At 34.0% G+C, this 21,103-nt stretch overlaps 1 protein-coding gene across 2 annotated transcripts in view; it reads right to left on the bottom strand.

Moving 5' to 3' along the window:
* Cdh7 (cadherin 7) overlaps positions 1–21,103 on the bottom strand; it is a 159,769-nt gene that overhangs the window by 100,854 nt on the left and 37,812 nt on the right. For both annotated transcript variants that reach the window (XM_057770275.1, XM_057770276.1), the window contains exon 3: positions 2,919–3,213. In XM_057770275.1, coding sequence (XP_057626258.1) covers positions 2,919–3,213 — 295 coding nt within the window. The remainder of the gene's footprint in view (positions 1–2,918; positions 3,214–21,103) is intronic.

Below are 21,103 nucleotides of genomic sequence, written 5' to 3'. Positions count from 1 at the left end.
TCTTAACTCAAAACATACATTCCACCTGCACAATTGGTCAAAAAGGGGAGCAATAATCAATGAAATAATTCCTAATGATATTTTGTTATACTCATATCAGTGCCTATTTTTGTTTTTGTTTTTTTCTAAGAGACAAATGGTGGTGGATCTAGGTGGGAAAAATTTGGGAGGGCTTAGAGAGCAAAAAGTGTAATCAGAATATATTATGTGGAAAAATTTGCTGAATAAAAAGGAAAACAAAACAAAGTCAAAACATTTATTGCAAGTTCTGTTTTTCCACCGCACTTGGAATACAAGCTTGATTATTAGTTTGGTTATAATAATTCATAAATATGTAACTTTAAATCTACTAACATCTTTATGCTTTGTATAGATTTTTCTTAATACTTATTTCATTAATATATTTTTTCAGAATTTCATTCAATTTCCATATTATGATATACCATACTAGTTCTATCTCCCATGTAGCTGAATAGGAATTATAAAGTTAAGTTATAAAAATTGCTTGTACTTTTGTTTATTCTTTGGTAAACTTCAATGACTATGCCTTGCAGATCCAATATTGAATGATGTGTATTTCTAAATCAACCTAAGAATTACATATTACAGATTTGTAAAAGTTAAATAAATGTTTAGTTTATCAGCACATTTAAATTATTGAATAGGCACATATAGACACATATTCCTAAATGGGCATGAAGATTGGTTGTGTGTATTGGTGGCTTTTTATCTGTGTGTAGGTGATGCACTACTGTGGAAGCAGTGGCCAGTCATGTGCATCATTACTAAAGTAACATCCAGACAGATTCTCTCCCTGATTGGACCTCACTGAGCAGATTAGACTGAATAATGAGCAAACCCAGGACGCTCCCTTTCTCAGCCTCCCAGTGTTGGGAATACAAGTGTGCATTTGCAGCTTCTAATATAGGTCCTAGTGTTGAGCCCAGAGCCTCCTGCTTTCATAGCAAACTCTAAACTGACTGAACTTTCCTACTAGTCTCTGAATGGAATGAAGAACTTCCATCCATTCCTAAGCTCTATAGCAATTTGGAAATTGCCCTACAGACTTATTATCATTTATAAAACATATCCTAGTGTAAATTAAAAACAAGAGCACTACAATGTTAGACACTGAATGCTTATGGGTGATGTACTGTATCAATCAATACGATTATAACTATTTTGTGAGAAGCAAACACTTTAGTAAGCTTTAATACATGTTACTAAATTTTAGTTTTTATTGATATTCAATGTTTAAAATTTGAAATTTTTGTTAATCAAGTTGTTTAAATAAGCATTCAACAAGTTTTAAAAGTATTTGAAAATAATTTTCTTAAACATTTTAAATCATTCAAATCTATCAATATAATAAAATAATTTGTATGTATACATAATAGTCATGTTTCTTGATATTGGAGTAAAATCATCCAAATCAAACAGTGGTGCATTAGGTAATCTCCATAATAAAATTTTACATAAACATTATTAACATATTCCATGTCAAGTTAAAATATTCCAAATACTAGTAAATAGAAGTATGAAGGCCAATCAAACACACTTCAAATTTATTTATCAAATATTATTAATTGGGGAGAAAATTTCTAGCTTCTTACAACCCAACAACAAAATCTTTTTTTCACTCTATTAATACTGTTATTTTTGTCAAATAGCACCTGCAAGAAGCACTTTGAAAGCATGGCCAGAATTATGAATAAGGGAATACATAGGCTTTGTCACAGAATGCATATCTATATATTATTGTTAGAATCCCAGCCTCCTGGTTTAGAACCTCTAATGACTACATGTCTTGATAATTCTCTCTAGCGGCTATAGGCATATATTTAATAAAGATTGGGTTCCAAATTGTGATGCCATAAATGGAACACTTATCTGTACAATTCCACCCCCACTGTAAAAGCATCAGTCAAAGGACTGAATGAATAGAACAAGGTAAAGCATGGTGGTTAAAATGGCCATGTGCTTTAAATACCAATACTATTTTATATGAGCTTCCTCCATTAAAACAAAACCAACAAAGATTACCTGCTGTCATACTTTACAGTCCTATTGAAAATAATTTATAAACATAAATTACATACTGGCTAAAGAAAATGATGTTGGAAAAATACTCTGAACACTGAGATTTAAAAGAGAATTTTTATATTTTTAAAGGAAAATGAATAATTTTCATATATATTTTTGTAATGGACAATTGCTTAAAGGCATTAGAGGAGGAAGCTTTTTATTGTTTTCTTTTTATTTATTGCTTTATTGTTATGAAGAACCACTCAGTATTTAATTTACACGTGAAGAGATTACAAAAGGTTTATTAGTGTTAGACATTGGATATTTCAATATAGGCAATGTAGCAGCAACCCTGTACTCCCTGGGGAGCCACCAGAAACCTTGTAACATCAGAAAGGGAATTGAACTGATAGAAAAGAGTTTATTAGTTTGTTATTTTTCTTGTTTGTTTGTTTTCTTTTTGGAATCTCTAGAACAATCTGCCACTAATTAGAGAGAGACATCAAGAAGAAGAAGTAGTAGAAGAAGATAATGATAATGAAGAGAGTTGGAAGATCATACTGCGAGAGATTTTTTTTAAAGTGATTTGTTAGACATTATTGTAATCATATTTTTAAACAAATAATTATGTGATAGAAAGGAAAATGCACAAGCCATTTCTTAAAGACAAAGAGAGTTGATCGAATTGAACACTATAACATTAATATAAAATGTAAATATATAAAACAACAAAATAAAACATCCCCTAATTTTCCCAAGCAGATAAAAAGGATTTGAATGAATGAATCTTGGCTGTTAGTATGTCATCATATCCTTTCATTCTGAGCATCACTACACATAGACCAGTATATTTTTCAGATATTTATTACAAAAAGAGCATGCATTTTACTTACCCACAGGAGACATTTCTGGAACTCCTGCTGTGTATGGACCATCCAGAAATTTGGGTTCATTGTCATTGATATCCTGGATTTTGATAACAAACTCAGATTCTGGTTCCACAGGCTTGTTGGTGAGTCTGTCCAATGCTTGGGCTCTGAGTGTATAATAGGCCTGCTCCTCCCGGTCCAGTCTCTTGGTGGCATGAATATCCCCAGTGTTCTCATCAATAATGAAAATGGAACTTGCCCCTTCACCTGACAAGATGTATTTGATGGAACCATCTCCTTTATCAACATCAGAGTGAAGCTGGTGAAAAATTCACGTGAGATGAGATTAACTTAGAAAAGAGTCAGCAATATGGAGATATGTAAATGTCTGTCATGCATGTCAGGCAGCTGCATGAGATTTCATTGTGCTTGGAAAGGCAAGTTGAGTGCTTATTGTGTACAGAAGCAAGGATGTTGTACTTTGAACAGTTGATTTTTTCTTTCTAAAAATAGTCTCATTTCTAAACTTATTTCCAACCTATTATTAAATTAACAAATTTTTTATATTACATATCTAGATGGAAATAGGTATGCATTTAAATATATAAATATGTAAATATATGTCTATTTAAAACTCTCCATATAAATATATATATTTAGCATTACCAGCTCAGTTTATTTGCCATATTCTATGTGGGCAAACATTACATACATATGTTTACATACTTGATTTGACTTCCATGCTGAGGTTTTTTGCACAATATTTGAATTTGGTTCTGAAATACTCATATGTATATATGGAACTCTTTCTCAGGAATTCTCCTCTTGCCTCCCCAGCCCGTTCCCATTCACAGTCCACTCTATGATTAACCAACATGGATGAATGCCCAGTCTTTAAATCTGTTTCCAAAACTTATCCAGTATTTTAATTTTGAAATGGGAAAATTATTGCTTTTGAAAGTTGGTATTTTTCTTTTATTCTTTTGTTGATTTTTATCGAGCTCTACATTTTTCTCTGTTCCCTTCCCTGCCTCTCTCCTCTCATACAAAAATAGAACATATTAAAACTCTCATATAATGACCTCTAAGCTCCTAACTCTTAATTTTACCAGAAGGTAAAATTGCTATCAAGAATAATAAACAGCAAAGTTAATATTCATTAATCTAATTCCAGAATTTTATTTTTGAACCCCTTTGATTTGCAATATATGACTTGTGTATTTTCTATAACTATTTAATTCTCATCAATGTTACATCAAAATACACCTATGCCCAGAAACCTGAAAAAAAAAAAAACCTTGAAATTTTAAATCAATATGTACTTGAGACTTCACTTCAGCAGTTCCTGAAATACTAAAAACTGTATTAGATTTACATGATTAACCCTAGTGTCAACAGCAGGGCAGCAAATTCTGATTTGCAATTTATATCTGAATCTGACCCTGTTGTATGCCATAACATAATGTTGAACAGAGTAACCTTTGGAAGCAAAAATAATTACATATATTCCTGAACTTCATAACCTGAGAAACATGGTCCTCAATCCATCATTTCAACAATTGTTCATTGCCTTGACTTCTTGTCATCTTGGTATTTGGTTTATATGAACATAAAAATTCAATTTACCAAATAACAAAGCTTTGCATTGCCCTATAGAACTATTTTTCTAATTTTCAAAGGATGATTTGATAAAACTATGAAAAGTGGAAAATCACTTAAGATATTGTGGGCAGAGCAATTTCATCCTTTGGTGATGTGAAGGATATAACATCTGTCTTCTGCAATTCTGCAAGTGATTCTGCCTCACTCTTACATCTGTGATTGAAATCCACTGCAGGTTTTTTTAATTCTTGATGTATCCTTTAGTTTCTTAAGAAATAGCACAAAATGGTATTCTGTACACATAAACACACACACACACATGCACACATATATGTATATCTCTATATATGTACACACACATACATATATGAAGTTTTTGTGAGTGTGTGAATACTTGAATCACGTATGTTACCAACTCATGAGTAAAGTGAAACTTCTTAATTCTCTCAAATTCTGAGAATCATTAATGCCCATATTAGTAATTTATGCAATAATATATGCAATACTGTGCACATATATTTCCCTGAATTTAAGAAATATAAACTTAATAAATATAATTAATAAATATAAATAAAAGAAATATAAGCCTAATAAATTAGACCATCATAAATATCACTTCCTTAATTTTATCAGCATGATATCTTATTTAATATTCAAGAAGTCTTTTACTAAAACCATCAACAGTTTAAGAAACTGCTGAAAGAAAGACTAAGTACCTGCATGACAAAGCATAAACTAATTTTTGAAGCAATAGAATGCAGAAAACTAAGTGGTTTGTCTAAACATTGAGTCTGCATCATTTACAGATTGATCCTTCCTCTAGGATAATAGCTACTATCCTGGGTAAGAGTTACTGTGTTGTGTAGGAGGAACATACCAAATAACCACAAAGGAAATTTGGGGAACAAGAAGTACAACTGACTTCTACCTGCACACTGGCCACAGCAGAAGTTCAAAACTTTATGTTTATCTTCAGGAAATCATTTCCTGACTCACAAAACAGTAATTTCTTCAACTTGAAAAATAAACACCGTGTAGAAGCAGCACAAATCAAAATACGTTATTATGAGACAAAGGCACATGGAGTATCCTGTGGTTAAGTAACTCCTAAGATCTTAATTCATGTTCCAGCTACTTTCCTAACCCTGCCTTCGTCTTGGTCTCTTGGGGGCAGCACATGCAATGTGTTCCTCATAATTGCCATGAAAGTGCTGTGGAGCAACAGAGAACTTGTGGGGAGTCATTAGACCTATTAGCAATATACAGATTGTGTTTCCTGATAAACTTTTGTATAAGTTACATCCAGTATTCACACTTTCTGAACCAATCCATATGACTCATTCAACTAATTCCAGTCAACTGATAATTATTTTAGTGGCATGGTTTCAAAGTGGCCTTGTCATACATTAAAATAATATTCACTTTTGAAAGTGAATTTCAGACAGGGTACTGATGCTACATTTTTCATTACAATGTTGATTGCTCTCCATGAGTAATATCAGAAGAGTTTCAAGACAGATGATTAGTACCATTTGTTTTCCTATTATTCCAAGAATCTCAGTCCTTCTTGTCTTCCCCTCTACTTCTAATAGATATATACAGATATGATTCTTCAAAGGAACAGAACATTAGCTCCTCCCTATCACAGACACCTTTCTCATAGCTGATATAATCACTGGGTTGTGATCAGTCACACATGGTAAAATTTTTTTTTATGGAATCTATATACAGCTACTATGGTTAAAAACAATAGACAACTTCGTATGTTGAGACATGCATACTATAAAGCTGGACATATTATTGTAATTTTAAGAGGAAGAAAAATTTCTGTTCCTTATTAAAAAAGAATACTCAGTAAAGAATTAAATGGTGCATTATGAGTATCTAACCATTCTTATGCAAATTCCTATAGGATGCTCAATTACACCACAACATCACTTGCTCAACTATGTTCATAGCATCATTATTTGTAATGAGCCTGGAAACAACCTAGATGCCCCTTAACTTAAGAATGGATAAAGAAAATGTGGTAAATTTATACAATAGAATATTTTTCAGTGATAAAAAATTAATCACATCATTAAATTTTCAGGCATATGGATAAAACTAGAAAAACCTCATCCTGAGTGAAGCATTGAAGACCCAGAATGACAAACAAGGTATGTACTCACTTCTAAGTGGATATTAGAGATAAAGCAAAGTATCTTCAGGCTATAATCCTCAGGTTCAGAGAAGCTATATAACAAGTATGGACATGCATGGATCACCCTAGGAAGGTGAATTAGATAAGGTATCCTGAATAAACTGGGATAGGGGAAAGAAGATAGGGTATGAGAACATGAGGGAACAGTATGGTTGAGTTGGGGGAGGGATGGAGAAGTGTTGTTGGAGGCTTCTCGTTCATTTTCCAGCAACCCAGACAATAAAGAAAAAAAAAACCTACACAGAAACTGCATTAATTAAATCACTGTGTGACCTATTAGTTTATACGTATTTCTATTTTTTTCTTTTTGTTTTTTCTAGACAGGGTTTAACTGTAGCTTTGGATCCTGTCCTGGAACTAGCTCTTGTAGGCCAGGCTGGCCTCGAACTCTCAAAGTTCCACCCGCCTCTGCCTCCCAAGTGCTGGGATTAAAGGTGTGCTCAACGACCGCCTAGCCTCTAGCAAATTTTTATATCTTAAATTAACCCAATATTATTTTATATCTTATCACAAGGCTCATAGCCTACCTCCAGTTGACAGCTAGCATCTTTCTTCTCTGGTGGTTACATGGTGTCTCCCTGACTCTGCCTTCTTTCTCCCAGCATTCAGTTTAACATCAAAAGTAGAGAGGGAGGATTTTCACAATAGTAGAAAGGAATTTATTGTGGTGTACATATTCAGATTTTCTTTTTTAATTATGACATTTAATGAGCATTTTCTATGAGTTACAAGATACCTTGTGATTATCAAGCTGTTGAAGAAATATTGAAAATGGGAACATGCATGTGGTTCATTTATTTATGATTTATTATAATTATCATATGGTCCAGGATAATGGAACACAATTTGCATGTGAAGCTTATTTGATTAAGATATACTATTTAAGAAGTTTAGTTATTAATTACCATACATAATAGAGCAAGAAACAGGGACATGATTCAGGAAGTACAGAGGCAATGATAAACCTACCAAGGAAGCCTCATTTGAATCTTAGCCAACAATAAATTGAAAAATTGGGTTTATCATATTGTATATACAAGGATTTTGCACTAATCCATTCAGGGTCTATGTTCAAGTTGGAATCTTAGTTATTTGCTTAAGGGAATGGTGTTCCCTTAAGGTCAGTACAAGGAGTCACAGGTATGGATACTAATACCTGTTTGCACATTATTGTGCTATCTTCATCATCCTTAATTCTCAGTTTACTCATCTGCTGTAGACCATATTGTAAATTATCATTTGGACTTGAATGATTAAGAGAAGATAAAATGAAATAATGCCTGTGGATGTAATAGTGCAAAGCAAAACTGCCTATTCATATTTATAATCATTATCCAAATTTACCAGGGTTTGCATGCATCTCAGTGTAAATGCAAGGGAAGGGGAATGGGCTAAGTGAGAATGGATAAACACTGTTGCTTGATTAAGACTGGTTTTCACAAGATTATATTTAGTTTTCTAACTGATGAAATGTTTTTCAACTTTGAAAATGTAGTAAGTTATCTGTTGATTTTTAGCAACTATATTTATTTCATCATCAGATACATTGTTCTTTCTTTTCTAATGTGAATCAAATATAAGATTACCAGTATATTACCCATAATTCTATAAAAGTGGGATTCAAGAGGACTATATCGAACACTTGAGCAACATAATAACAATCACTCAAGAGATGCAGAATAATTTAAACCAATTTGTATTCCTATCATACAACAAGAAATATAATAGGAGTTAAGGGCTAAGCGTCAAGTGTACTAATGTTATCTAAGTTGGACAACCTAAGATTCAGTACAAATTTCATGGGAAAAACAATCATCTGAGTATTCAGTAAGTATGCACACAGGCATGCCAACAATCTATGCAATCTTTTGATTGCAAACAGTGCACAGACCATAAAGGATGGGTGAGTTTTAGTTATGCCATTCTGCCTTAGTTTAAAATGATTTTCAAAATTAAAATATAGGATTATATTACTATGTCATCAGGTGAAATCAGGAATATCTAATACATATTTAAAATGTTCTATGCTTAAAAGTGACACAGTTGTATTTTTGTAAGATTTTATCCTATAATTTATAATGTGTGCTTAACGATGAAATATATTAAAAAGTATTGCAATGACATGCACAAAAAATGGTAAGAACTTAATTTCTGGAAATGATGAGTAACATTTGGTTCTGCATACCAATGGCAATTTGTCAAGATGATTCAACAAAATAAATAGTTTTTGATTTAAAACTCTATGTCAAGAACACATATAAAATATCTTTAAGGGTGTGTCAATACAATATGTAACCTACACATACAACATTGGGAGGATTTTTTTTTTTAATGCACATTAACAAAATGGCAGACTACAGAATGGGAAAAGATCTTCAGCAGCACCAAATCAGACAGAGGGCTGATCTCCAAAATATTCAAAGAAATCAAGAAACTGGTCACCAATAGAAAAAATAATCCAATAAAAAAAATTGAGTATAGACCTAAACAGAAAACGCTCAACAGAAGAATCTAAAATGGCTGAAAGACACTTAAAGAAATGTTCGACATCCTTAGTCATCAAAGAAATGCACATCAAAAAAACTCTGAGATTCCATCTTACACATGTAAGAATGGCCAAGTCCAAAAACACTGATGACACTTTATGCTAGATTGGATGTGGGGTAAAGGGATCACTCCTGGTTTTCCTGGTGGAAGTGCACACTGGTACAGCTGCTTTGGATTTCAGTACAGGTATTTCTCAGAAAATTAAAAAACAATCTGCCTCAAGACCCAGCAATACCACTTTTGTGTATATACCCAAAGGATGCTCAAATAGTACCACAAGGACATGAGCTCAACTATGTTAATAGAAGCATTGTTTGTTATAGCCAGAACCTGGAAACAACCCAAATGACCCTTGACAGAAGAATAGAGAAGGAAAATGTGGTTCATTTACACAATGGAGTACTACAGAGCAGAAAAACCATAATGACACCTTGAAATTTGAAGGTAAATGGATTGATCTAGAAAGCATCATATTGAGTGAGGTAACCTGATGTAGGTGGGTCATCTGTCTATGGGTTACTTTCATTAGATAATAAAGAGACTTCCTTGGTCTTTTTTTTATTATTCTTTTTTAATTAAAATTTCCAACTGCTCCCCGTTTCCCATTTCCCTCCCCCTCCTCCCACATAATGCCCCCTCCCCCCGCTCCCCTCCCCCATCCCCACTCCACTTCTCCTCCCCCCTTCCTTGGTCTTTTAATAGGGCAGAAAATTAGGTGGGCGGAGTAGACATAATAGAATGCTGGGAAGAAGGCAATGAGGCAGACGCCATAGCTCTCCTCTCCAAGATGGACGCAGGTTAGAATCTTCACGGTAAGCCAATACCTCATGGTGCTACACACATTAATAGAAATGGGTTAATCAAGATGTGAGAATTAGCCAGTAAGTGGCTAGAGCTAATGGGCCAAGCAGTGTTTAAATGAATACAATCTGATTGTTGTTATTTCAGGTATAAAGCTAGCTGTGCTGGAGCTGGGCGGGACAAAAAGCAGGCCTGCTCACCTCATTACTACAAAAACCCAGACCCAAAAGACAAATATCATATGTACTCACTCATTAGTTACTTTTAGACATAAAGACAATTTTTAAAAAAGCCTCTTACAATTCACAATCCCAGAGAACCTAGATAACAAAGAGAACCACCCTAAGAAAGACGTATATGGACCTAATGTACATTGGAAGTAGGAAAAGACAAGATCCACTAAGTAAATTAGGAGCATGAAGACCATGGATTATGGTAGGGGAGGAGGAGAGAGGAGAGGAAAGGAGCAGAAAAAAATACATAGCTCAATATAAACAATCTTTAAAATTGCACATTAAGAACATAATTTGTAATCTATCTAAAATCTTACTCATAATTTCACTTAGTATTATGTAAATGTCTAAGAAAAGCCATCTGTTCTTTTGTCTTCTAAGAGATACTATATATATATATATATACATATTTGGTACAGCATCCTGTCACATTATGGTTACAAGCTATAGATGTTTTCTTACTGCAGCAATAAAATACTATGACTAAGACAACTTAAAAAAAAGAGAAGAATTTATTTTGGTTTACAGCTATAGAGAGATAACAGTCCATGATGTCAGAGGAAGAGGTATGGTGCCTGGAGTACATATCTCAAAATCAAAGAATGAAGCAGAAAGCTCAACCTCAAACCAGATTCAGTCTTTAAACTCTAAAAGACCCTCACCCCCGGGCCATATTTCCTTAGGCTCTCAAACAGTATCTCATCCTGGGGATCAAGTTTTAAAATGCAAAGACAACGCCAGACATATAATTCAGATCATTTCATCTTAAGCTACCCAGAACCATCGCCAGCAGCGTGTACATAATATCATCCTAGCATTGACCTGCTATTGGGGAATACTAATATACAGAAATGTCTCTGGAAAGCATGATTTGTGTCTGATATTTAAATCATTATTAAAAATGCTGTTTCCATTTATTAAAATATTGTTTATAAAGCAAAAGAAAGTTCCAAATGAATTCCCTTTATAACTGAAGATGACTCAAAAAGAAAAAAGGGGAAAATTGTACCTGTATACCTATATGTGTATATGATACAAATAAACTATAAGTAAACACTGAACTGTTTGACACCTAATTCGGTGAAATGGGACAAATATTTCCTGAACAATTGACAAAGCTTAATTTGAAATATAACACTGCCTATGAAAGCTATTATTTTCTTATTTCTGTTACTTTATACTTTATAACACCAGTCTTTACCTATTCTGCTTAAAAGTAGTGTTATGTCTATTACTTTCATATGGCAAGGAGAGATCAATTTTGTATCAAACACTCTGGAAAATAGGTCTTTAATTTTTCTAAGAAAATATTATGATAGGTATTACATTGTAACTTTATATGTCAAAAAATCATGATCATGACTTTGAAAACTTGGTGTAATTTTTTCTGAGCTCATATAATATTTGCCTGAATCTAGGTCTTTCTGAAGACAAAGCTTGCCTTCTTACTAGCTACGTATGTCTATTGCTGCCATCACCTCTTCTCTCTCTCTCTCTCTCTCTCTCTCTCTCTCTCTCTCTCTCTCTTTCCTCTCTCTCTCTCTCTCTCTCTCTCTCTCTATATATATATATATATATATATATATATATATATATATATCTTTCTCTCTCTCTCTCAGAGATATCCTTTGTATCCTTGGATTATTTCTCTTCTATGAGAAATGTCCAACATAGGAAGCCATGAATTTGTAGCTATTGAATTGTCAGATATTTGCCTCTATAACTTTGAAATTCATCCTCAATTCTTTAAGCCTCCTTCATTCCTGAATAGCATAAATTGAGATTTCTTTCTTTCTGCCATTGGCTACCACTATTGCAATGTATATTATGCAGATATTTCCTCTGAATTAAAATATTTTCTACAGGAGACAGGGCAGAAATCACCAAACTCACAAGAAATTTATCAACATGCAAAAGAAAGATTCTAGGTTCGTGAAGTCCTATAACTAGCAATAGTTCTCCATGATGGTGTGTATATTCAGTTATGTCTGTCTGACTTGGTCCCTTACTGATGCTTTTGTAAGTAACACAAGTAAGTCACAAGTCCAAGAATCTAGACTTGGTAGGAGTCAATTCTTTGAACTGACATTGTTATCCTACTAGGAGACACGGAAAGGAGGAAATAAGGACATTTGCACACATCTTCCAGCAAAAGAAAGACATAAGTAACAATAAAAAATAACATAAAAGTAGCAAACAGGAAGAAAAAAGCTTAGATCTTACCAGTCTTCACTTGGGCTTCCTTAACCTAATGCCTGTGACATGCAGTGCTATGTGATTTCCCTCTGCTTCTGACTAGAACACAATATTGGCATTCAGACAGTTCCTTAAAATGTTGCTTGGCAAAAATTAGATTGAGAATCCATATGTTAACACTCTGATTTTTCTGAATGTACTATGCAAGATAGTCTACAATTACATTTAAATGAGAAAATGTACCATAAAAACATTTTATTATGTCATTTATTAGAACACATACAACTGTGCTGTAAATTAAAGTGTGGTAAAATGTTGCAATTTGTCACTGATACTATATGCATTGCTTTTTGATTCCTGTATCTCATTCCCTATCTCTAATTTTTTTTCTATTTTTCTACACTTTCTTTTATGACTCAGCTTCATAAAGTCATGTTTTAATGCCCAGACCCTTTCTATAAACAAATCCATTAGACTCTATGCAGGAATTACTTATTTTTTGTATATACCTAAAAATAAAAATTGAGAAACAGCAAATAGCATGAAACAATGATCATCATATTTCTCAAAGTAACAGCTTTGATAAATACTAGTATTTTATTTTCTCCTGTCAATGGTTATATTTTCTAACATTAGAATATCTTACACTTACTTTCATTACCAGATCAAGTTTCCATTGCAATCAGATTTAGTGAAATATTTAGGGCATTTACTATTACCACCAATAGCAAAATATCTTAATTATTGAACTGATCTACAAAATAAGTTGTGATAACACTGTTTTTAAGAAACTTTTACAGCTATTGTGCTTAACCACATATAAGAAATATGTGTATTCACTGAAATTTCTTATGTTTACAGTTCCATATTTGATAAAATACCTCAAGATTTGTGGAGTGGAGAGCAAGACCCTGACACCCTGGACTGGAATGTTCAACTTATAAGTGACAGTGTCTAAATTGTTTGGCATAAATAAAGAAAAGAGGAAGGAACATGGAGGGAGATGAGAAATAAGGGAAGCTGAGAAAGGAGTAAGTGAAAGCTTCCTTTCTACAGCTCAGCCTTATAGAGTAAAATGTTAACTACTCAGAAACCTTCAAGGCAGAATGTTGGTGGTGGAAGAGTCAAGAACTAAAACATCAGATAAAGGCATGGTTAATTACATTTAACATATTGAAAATACACAATTATATTTGGATTTTTAAGGCTATGGGCCACGAGTTTTATTTTTGATCCACAAGGAAAAGAACTGGGCTGCAGAGATGAGACAATCTTGGAAAAGGGGCAGTAATGAAGAGAATGATAAGAGCATGGCCCGACTGACACTTAGGGACCACAGGGTAAAAAGCGTCAGAATGCTACATTAAATGTGTGGGGAAAGCTGTGAAACATATCCTAGGTACAGCATTATCCTTATAAAAATGTCCTTAGAGAGTAGATATTCATATTCTTTCGTAGGCAGTGTCTGCTTTGGTTGGCTTAATGTAAGGAGAAAATTTAAAACATATGATGGTTAAACCTTCTAAGAAGATGAACAGTACTTGCTGCTCTACCCACAGTCATTTTTGTGCTGGATGAAACAGATGAGGCTATCCAAAGTTCAAGTGTGTGACACTGAACAAGTAGAACAAAGACACAGTTGAATTTTTGTGATTCAACAGATTCAAAAATTTCCTGTTATACAATATGGGAATCACAAAGCTTTGTGTTTTTTACATATCTTCTAAATTCCATAATGTATTTTCCCTGTTTTGCCCCTTTGAGCAATAACTGCAGCAGCATTTCTCAAGCTCTATTGGAGTGACTGAGAAAGTGTAATGGACATTTGAAATTGACTGGATCTCAGCCTCAGGATAGCATAAAGAAAAGATCTAACTTGTTATTATAGAATAAACACCTAATTTTGTCTTACAAATTTAATATTCAGGCATAATGTAAAGAAATAAATATACTAGTGTAAACAAAATTACTTAGTCATATGAAATTTAATTGAATCAGAATGTAGAAATTTGAAATAATGTCAAAGAGAAGAAGATAAAGGATTAGAAAGGACATAAAAGACACAACAATTAGAGGAAAAGTAACCAAAGTAATCAAGTTGTATTGTTTTCTATCCATTTTGCCATATTCAATAAATATTATGAGCCTAGTGACATATATAATCCCAGAATGATCATCAAATGATTACAAATACTGTATGAAATATTATAGCTCTAATGAAGTCTTTAAGGCATTGCCCTTATTTTTCAAGAAAGGAATTCAAGACTCCATATACTCCTGTTAATTGTAACATCATAGTGACACCGAGATATATGACAAATGAATAAATACCCATCGCTAACACAAATGAAGTATTTTAAATCAGAGAGGTAGGGACAAGGTTTGGCTTTACTGCTTGTGTTGCTAAATTTCTTTCAGCTTTATGTCCTCTCAATTATAGAGAAAACATCTGGTTATAGCGAAGGGTCCACCACCAAAGGCTATGTGGGACTCTAATAGCATATTGCAATGGACCCTTGATTACAGAGCCCATTCCACTACAAAAGATCTGTTTTCATTATGCTGCTTTAAGAATACTCAAAGAAATAATGACTTCCATATCTAGACATTTTGCTGATTTATGTAAACAAATAAGGTTTATAAGACTGGTTGGTTATATTTGTAATATTTAAATTCACATTAGCATATATGTACAGAAGTAGGTAATTTGCTTAAAATTTAAAGAATAAACTTTAAAATTGCCTAGAAAACATATAATAATGCAAGTGCTATTTGATATAAAGGTAGTTCAATATTATTTCACAAAGTTTATTAGGGAAATTGTTTTCCTTGTGTGATATCTAATTTATTGTAACATGAACTGTCTCTAAAAATATATGCTTCATACTATATTGGGTATATTTAAAGATAATTCAAGGTCTTATGTTTCCTAATCCTCAATATGAATTTCAGACACACTCAAAAACTATAAAATGCCAAAAAGTGATTATTTGAGTGATCAAATAAGTTAAAGGAAGACACAAAAAATGTAAAATAAAATAATAAAAGGTGTATTGCAGAGCACTTTGTGTCCCACACCTATTTACCAAAAGGTCCTTTATGAAAACTAAAATAATCAAACTCTAAACTGAAAAGCACTAAATATAAGATGCTTTGCCTCCAACTGGGTGCAGTTAACAATTTCCTAGATTCTGTTTTTGGATATAAACTTGCGTGTTTCATCCGCATATCCACACAGGTATCTTCAAACAACATCACTCAACAGGAGAAAGCCACAAATTAGTTTGGTATTTCTGTTTTCAAAGCCAGAAATATGAAGTTTACTGTTCAATCTTTAGCATTAACTTTCAGGAATCCAAAACCTATTGACATTGTTAATACAAACCAATTATTGTTGTTTGTTGATGAGTCTCCAACCTAAAAACTCAGCAACTAAATTATAAACAAAACATTGTGAAATCTCATGACATTTAGAGTATATTCATAATTTTGAAATAGGCCACATTCATAGGTATAATCCTGTGCCACATGTGGTCCATCAATTTTAGACTGAACAGATTTGTGATGTGCAGATACAAAGGCAGGTGTTGTCTGTATTTACAAGCATGAGTAAGAGACAGTGTCCCTTCACAGCTCTAAGATTGTTCCTGAATACTCAAGTGATGTTAACTGTTAAGCTTCTCACCATGGCTCTACTTCTTAATAATACATGATCAGCCTGCCTACACCCAGAGGAAAATGTGAGTGTCTGAGGTATCAGCTGTAAAGCATTATTCTCTCAATTCTGTGCCCCACTCCAACATATTGCAGCCCTCAGCACCAGACAGCAGCATCCTGGGGGGAAAACGGTGAGTATCAGCAGTGGTGGAGCACACATTTTATCCCAGCACTCAGAAGGCAGAGGCAGGTGGATCTCTTGGAGTTTGAGATCAGTTTGGTATACAAGAGCTAGTTCTAGAACAGACTCGAAAACTACAGAGAAACCCTATTTTGGAAAAAAAAAGTGATTACCTGAGCTACTAACTATTAGCTGGATACTGTCTCAGTGCTAGCCCAGGGGACACATCCTATGAATCAACCCCAGTTACCACAACCCTCAGCAGACAGGAAGAATAATCCTTCCTGTCAAGCCCCACTGTCCCCTGCTGCATCTGTTACCACCACATCCACAGGTTGCACACACACACTTGGAGGAAGAAAAACCACCTAAATCACAGGGGTCACCTACAACGATTGGAAAAGAGATGGGGAGATGGCAGTGTAAGAACATATTCAATAACATAAAGAGCAATATTGCAGCATGAGAAACTACTGTTTCTACAACATCTGGAATATCCAACACGGGTGAAACATAAGAAAATGAGCTTAAAAATAAGTTTATGAAGATGACAGGGGCCCTTAAAAAGGAAATAAAAAATTCCCTTAAGAAAATGGAGAAAAAGACAGATAATTTAAAGAAATCAATAAATCCCTTAAAAAATCAAGAAAAAACTATTAAACATGTTCAAGATTGTTCAAGACTTGAAAATTTAAATAAAGGCATTAAAGAAAACACAAACAGGGAATTCTGGAAATGGAAAATCTGGATAAATGAATAGAAACTACAGATACAAGCATAATCAACAGGATAAAAGAGATGGAAGAAAGAATCTCAAGTGTTACAATTTGATAGGTGAAATAGATTCATCAGTCATACAAAATGTTAAATCCAGGAAATTCTTAATCCAAAACATTCAGGAAATCTGGGATACCATAAAAAATGATAGAATTGAAGAAGGAGAATTACAGCTCAAAGTCACAAAAATATATTCAATTATATCATATGAAACAACTTTCTAAACCTAAAGAAGGATATGCCTTGGAAATTACAAGAAGCTTAAAGAATATCAAATTGAATACACAAAAAAACTCCTTGCCATATAATAATCAAAACTTTATACATACAGAATAAAGAAAAACCATTAAAAAATACAAAGAAAAAATGCAAAGAAACTTACAAAGGCAGTTCTATCAAAATTACACCCAAATCCTTGATGGAAACTCTGAAAGACAGAAGGTTCTGGACAAATGTTCAGAAGACACTAAGAGACCACAGATGCCAGCCCAAACTACTATACTCAGCAAAGCTCCCAATTACCATAGATAGAGAAAACAAGGTATTCCATGATAAAACCATATGTACACAATACCTATCCACAAAACCAGCCATAAAGAAACCAACCACTAGGAGGAAAATTCCAACTCATGGAAGTTAGCTACACCCACAAAAAAACCAACCAACCAACCAAACAACCAACCAACCAACCAAACAAACAAACAAAAAACAGGCAATAGATAGGCTCACACCAGCAAACCACAAAGAAGGGAAATATGCAAACACTGCCACCATCACCAAAACTAAAAATAACAGAAATGTATAATCAGCTGTCATTAGTATCTCTTAATATCAATGAACTCAATTTCCCTCTAAAAAGACACAAAATAACAGAGTGGGTTGAAAAAAGGACCCATCCTTCTGCTGAATACAAGAAACACATCTCAACCTCAAAGACAGATATTACCTCAGAATGAAGGTTTGGGAAAGGAGATCTAATCAAATGTACCTAAGAAACAAGCTGGTGTAGCTATCCAAATATCTTATAAAATGGATTTCAACCTAAAATTAATCAAATAATATGAAAAAGGACATTACATATTCATCAAGGAAAAAAATCAAGATCAATACTCAATTCTAAACATAAAGGCAAGGTCTCAAAAATATGGCACCCATATTTGTAAAAGAAGCATTACTCATCCAGGAAGAGTAGATGACAGGAAATAGTCTAATAGAGGGATGAAATCAATACATTAGAAACAAAAAGAGCAATACAAAGAATCAATAAAACAAAGAGTTGGTTATTTGAGAAAATCAACAAGATAGACAAACTATCCAAAAAGCAGAGAGAGAATACCTGAATTAATAAAATCAGAAATGAAACGGGTGATTTAACAACAGACACTGGGAAAATTCTGCCCAGGATCCCCGAGAAAGTAGGCCAGAACGAGAGACCTCTTCAGGTCCGTGCACGAGTCTGGAACCTCTGAGAAATTAGGTCTGAGACAGGACCTCTTCAGGTCCCGGTGTGCATTTGGGACCTCCCAGGGAATAGACTGGAGCTAGAGACCTCTGCAGGACTGGACCCAAGTCAGGGACTTACATGGGAACAGGACCAGGCCAGGGATATCTACAGAAACAGGTCTGAGCCAGTGAACTCCACCAGAACAGGCATTAGGCAACAAACTACACAGGAGCAAGTACAAAGTAGAGATGATGGGGAAAGCAACCCCAAGTCAGAGAACTCTGCAGAACCAGGAGCAAGTACAAGGGATCCAGCACTGAGGGAGCAAGCCAAAAGCAGAGACTTCTGCCAGACTGGGCATGAATTAGCAAACTCTGAGGTAGCAAGCCTAAGCCAGCAAAATTTAATAAAGCAGGCCTAATTCAGTAGCCTCCGCCGGAGCAGCCGTCAGCCAATGAACTCTGCCAGAACAGGCCCAAGACAGCAACCTCAGTAGAAGGAGCCCCAAGCAAGAAATCTCCATGGGAGCAGGCCAGAATAACCCTTGGTATTGCAGAGTGGAGACAGGGAGTGCCAAGTGACATCCAGGAATGCAGTGTAACCAACAACCTGACTGGAAATTTGGCTCTGACTATACCATGAGGAGCAACCATCTGAGCCATCGATTCACTGACACCTGGAAGATTGGTCAAGAGAGTAAAAGACATCCCCAAATACACCAATCAGAGGAAAAGATGGGTAGGTAAGTTAAGAAGACACACAAAAACACAAAGAGCAACATGACACCAGTAAAAACTAATGGCCCTACTACAACAAATACAGATGAAGCAGAAGAAAATAACCAAAAACAAACAAACAAACAAACAAAAACTTTGGAAGAATGATTGAGGCCTTTAAAGAGGACATGGAAAATTCCCTTAAAGAAATGGAGGAAAAGACAAACAAAAATTTGGAAGCCATTAGAAAATCCCTTAAAGAAAACCAAGAAAAAGCATTCAAACATATGAAAGAAACTATACAAGACTTGAAAACTGAACGAGAGACAATAAAGAAAACACAAGCTGAGGAAATTATAGAAACAGAAACCATGAGAAAATGATTAGGAACCACAAGCTCAAACATTAACATCAGAATACAAGAGATGAAGATGCAATAGAGGATATAGACTCATCAGTCAAACAAAACATTAAATCTAACAAAAGCTTAACCGTAAATATCCAGGAAATATGGAATACCATGAAACGACCAAACCTAAGAATAATATGTATAAAAAAATGAAAATAAGTCCAACTCAAAAGCACAGAAAATATATTTAACAAAATCATAGAAGAAAACTTTCCCAAACTAAAGAAAGATAAGACACTTACAGAACACCACATAGAGTAGATTTTAAAAAAAAAGGTTCCTTTGCCACATAATAATCAAAACACTAAACATAAAGAATGAAGAAAGAATTTTAAGAGCTGCAATGGAAAAAGGCCAAGTAACACATGAAGGCAAAACTATCAGAATTACACCTGAAATCTCAGTGGAAATATGAAATCCAGAAAATCCTTGTCAAGCGTTATAAAGACAATAAGAGACCACAGATGCCAGTCTAGGCTACAATATCCAGCAAAACTTTCAATCACCATAAAAAGACAAAAAAAAAAGATATTCAATGACAGAACCAGATTTAACCAATACCTAGTCACAAATCCAGCCCTTCACAAAGAACTGGAAGGAAAACTCCAACCCAAGGAAGATGGCTACATCAACAAAATACAGACAATAGATGATCTCACAACAGCAAATCCCAAAGAAGGAGAAAACACACAAAATAACTAAATTCAATCAAAAGAGACAAAGAAGGATATTTCATATTAGTCACAGGAAAAATCAATCTAGAGGAAAGCTCAATACTAAACATCTGTGCCCCAATTACAAGGGCACCTTCATGTGTAAAAGAAACAGTTCTAAAGCTTAAATCGCACAATTAACCCCACACAGTAATAGTAGGAGACTTCAACACTCCACTCTGACCACTGGACAGGTTTGTGAGCCAAAAAATTAAGAGAGAAATAAGGGAACTAACAGATGTTATGACTCAAGTGGACTTAACAGACATCTATAGAACATTCCATCCAAACATAAAAGAATATACCTTCTTCCCAGCACCTAATGGAGCCTTCTCAAAAACTGACCACATTATAGGTAACAAAGCAAACCTCCACAGATACAAAAAACAATGGAATAACCCATATATTTTATTAAATCACCATGACTTAAAATTAGAATTCAACAGCAATAGTAATTGCAGAAAGCTCACAAACACATGGAAATTAAACAATGCCCATGTGAATCATCATAGGGCCAAAGAAATAAAGTAAGACATTAAAGACTTAAATTCAATGAAAATAATCACACAATATACCCAAATTTATGGGACACAATGAAAGCAGTGTTAAGAGGAAAGTTCATAGAGCTAAATACCTACATAAAGAAGCTGAAAAAATCTACACTAGTGAATTAATAGAACATTTAAATACTCTAGAACAAAAAAAAGCAAACTCACCTAAGAGAATTAAA

This window comes from Chionomys nivalis, chromosome 5, assembly GCF_950005125.1.
Source record: "Chionomys nivalis chromosome 5, mChiNiv1.1, whole genome shotgun sequence".
In the NCBI taxonomy this organism is placed as follows: Eukaryota; Metazoa; Chordata; class Mammalia; order Rodentia; family Cricetidae; genus Chionomys; species Chionomys nivalis.
Note: the sequence above shows the minus strand (reverse complement) of the source record. Positions and strands in the feature narration are given on the sequence as shown.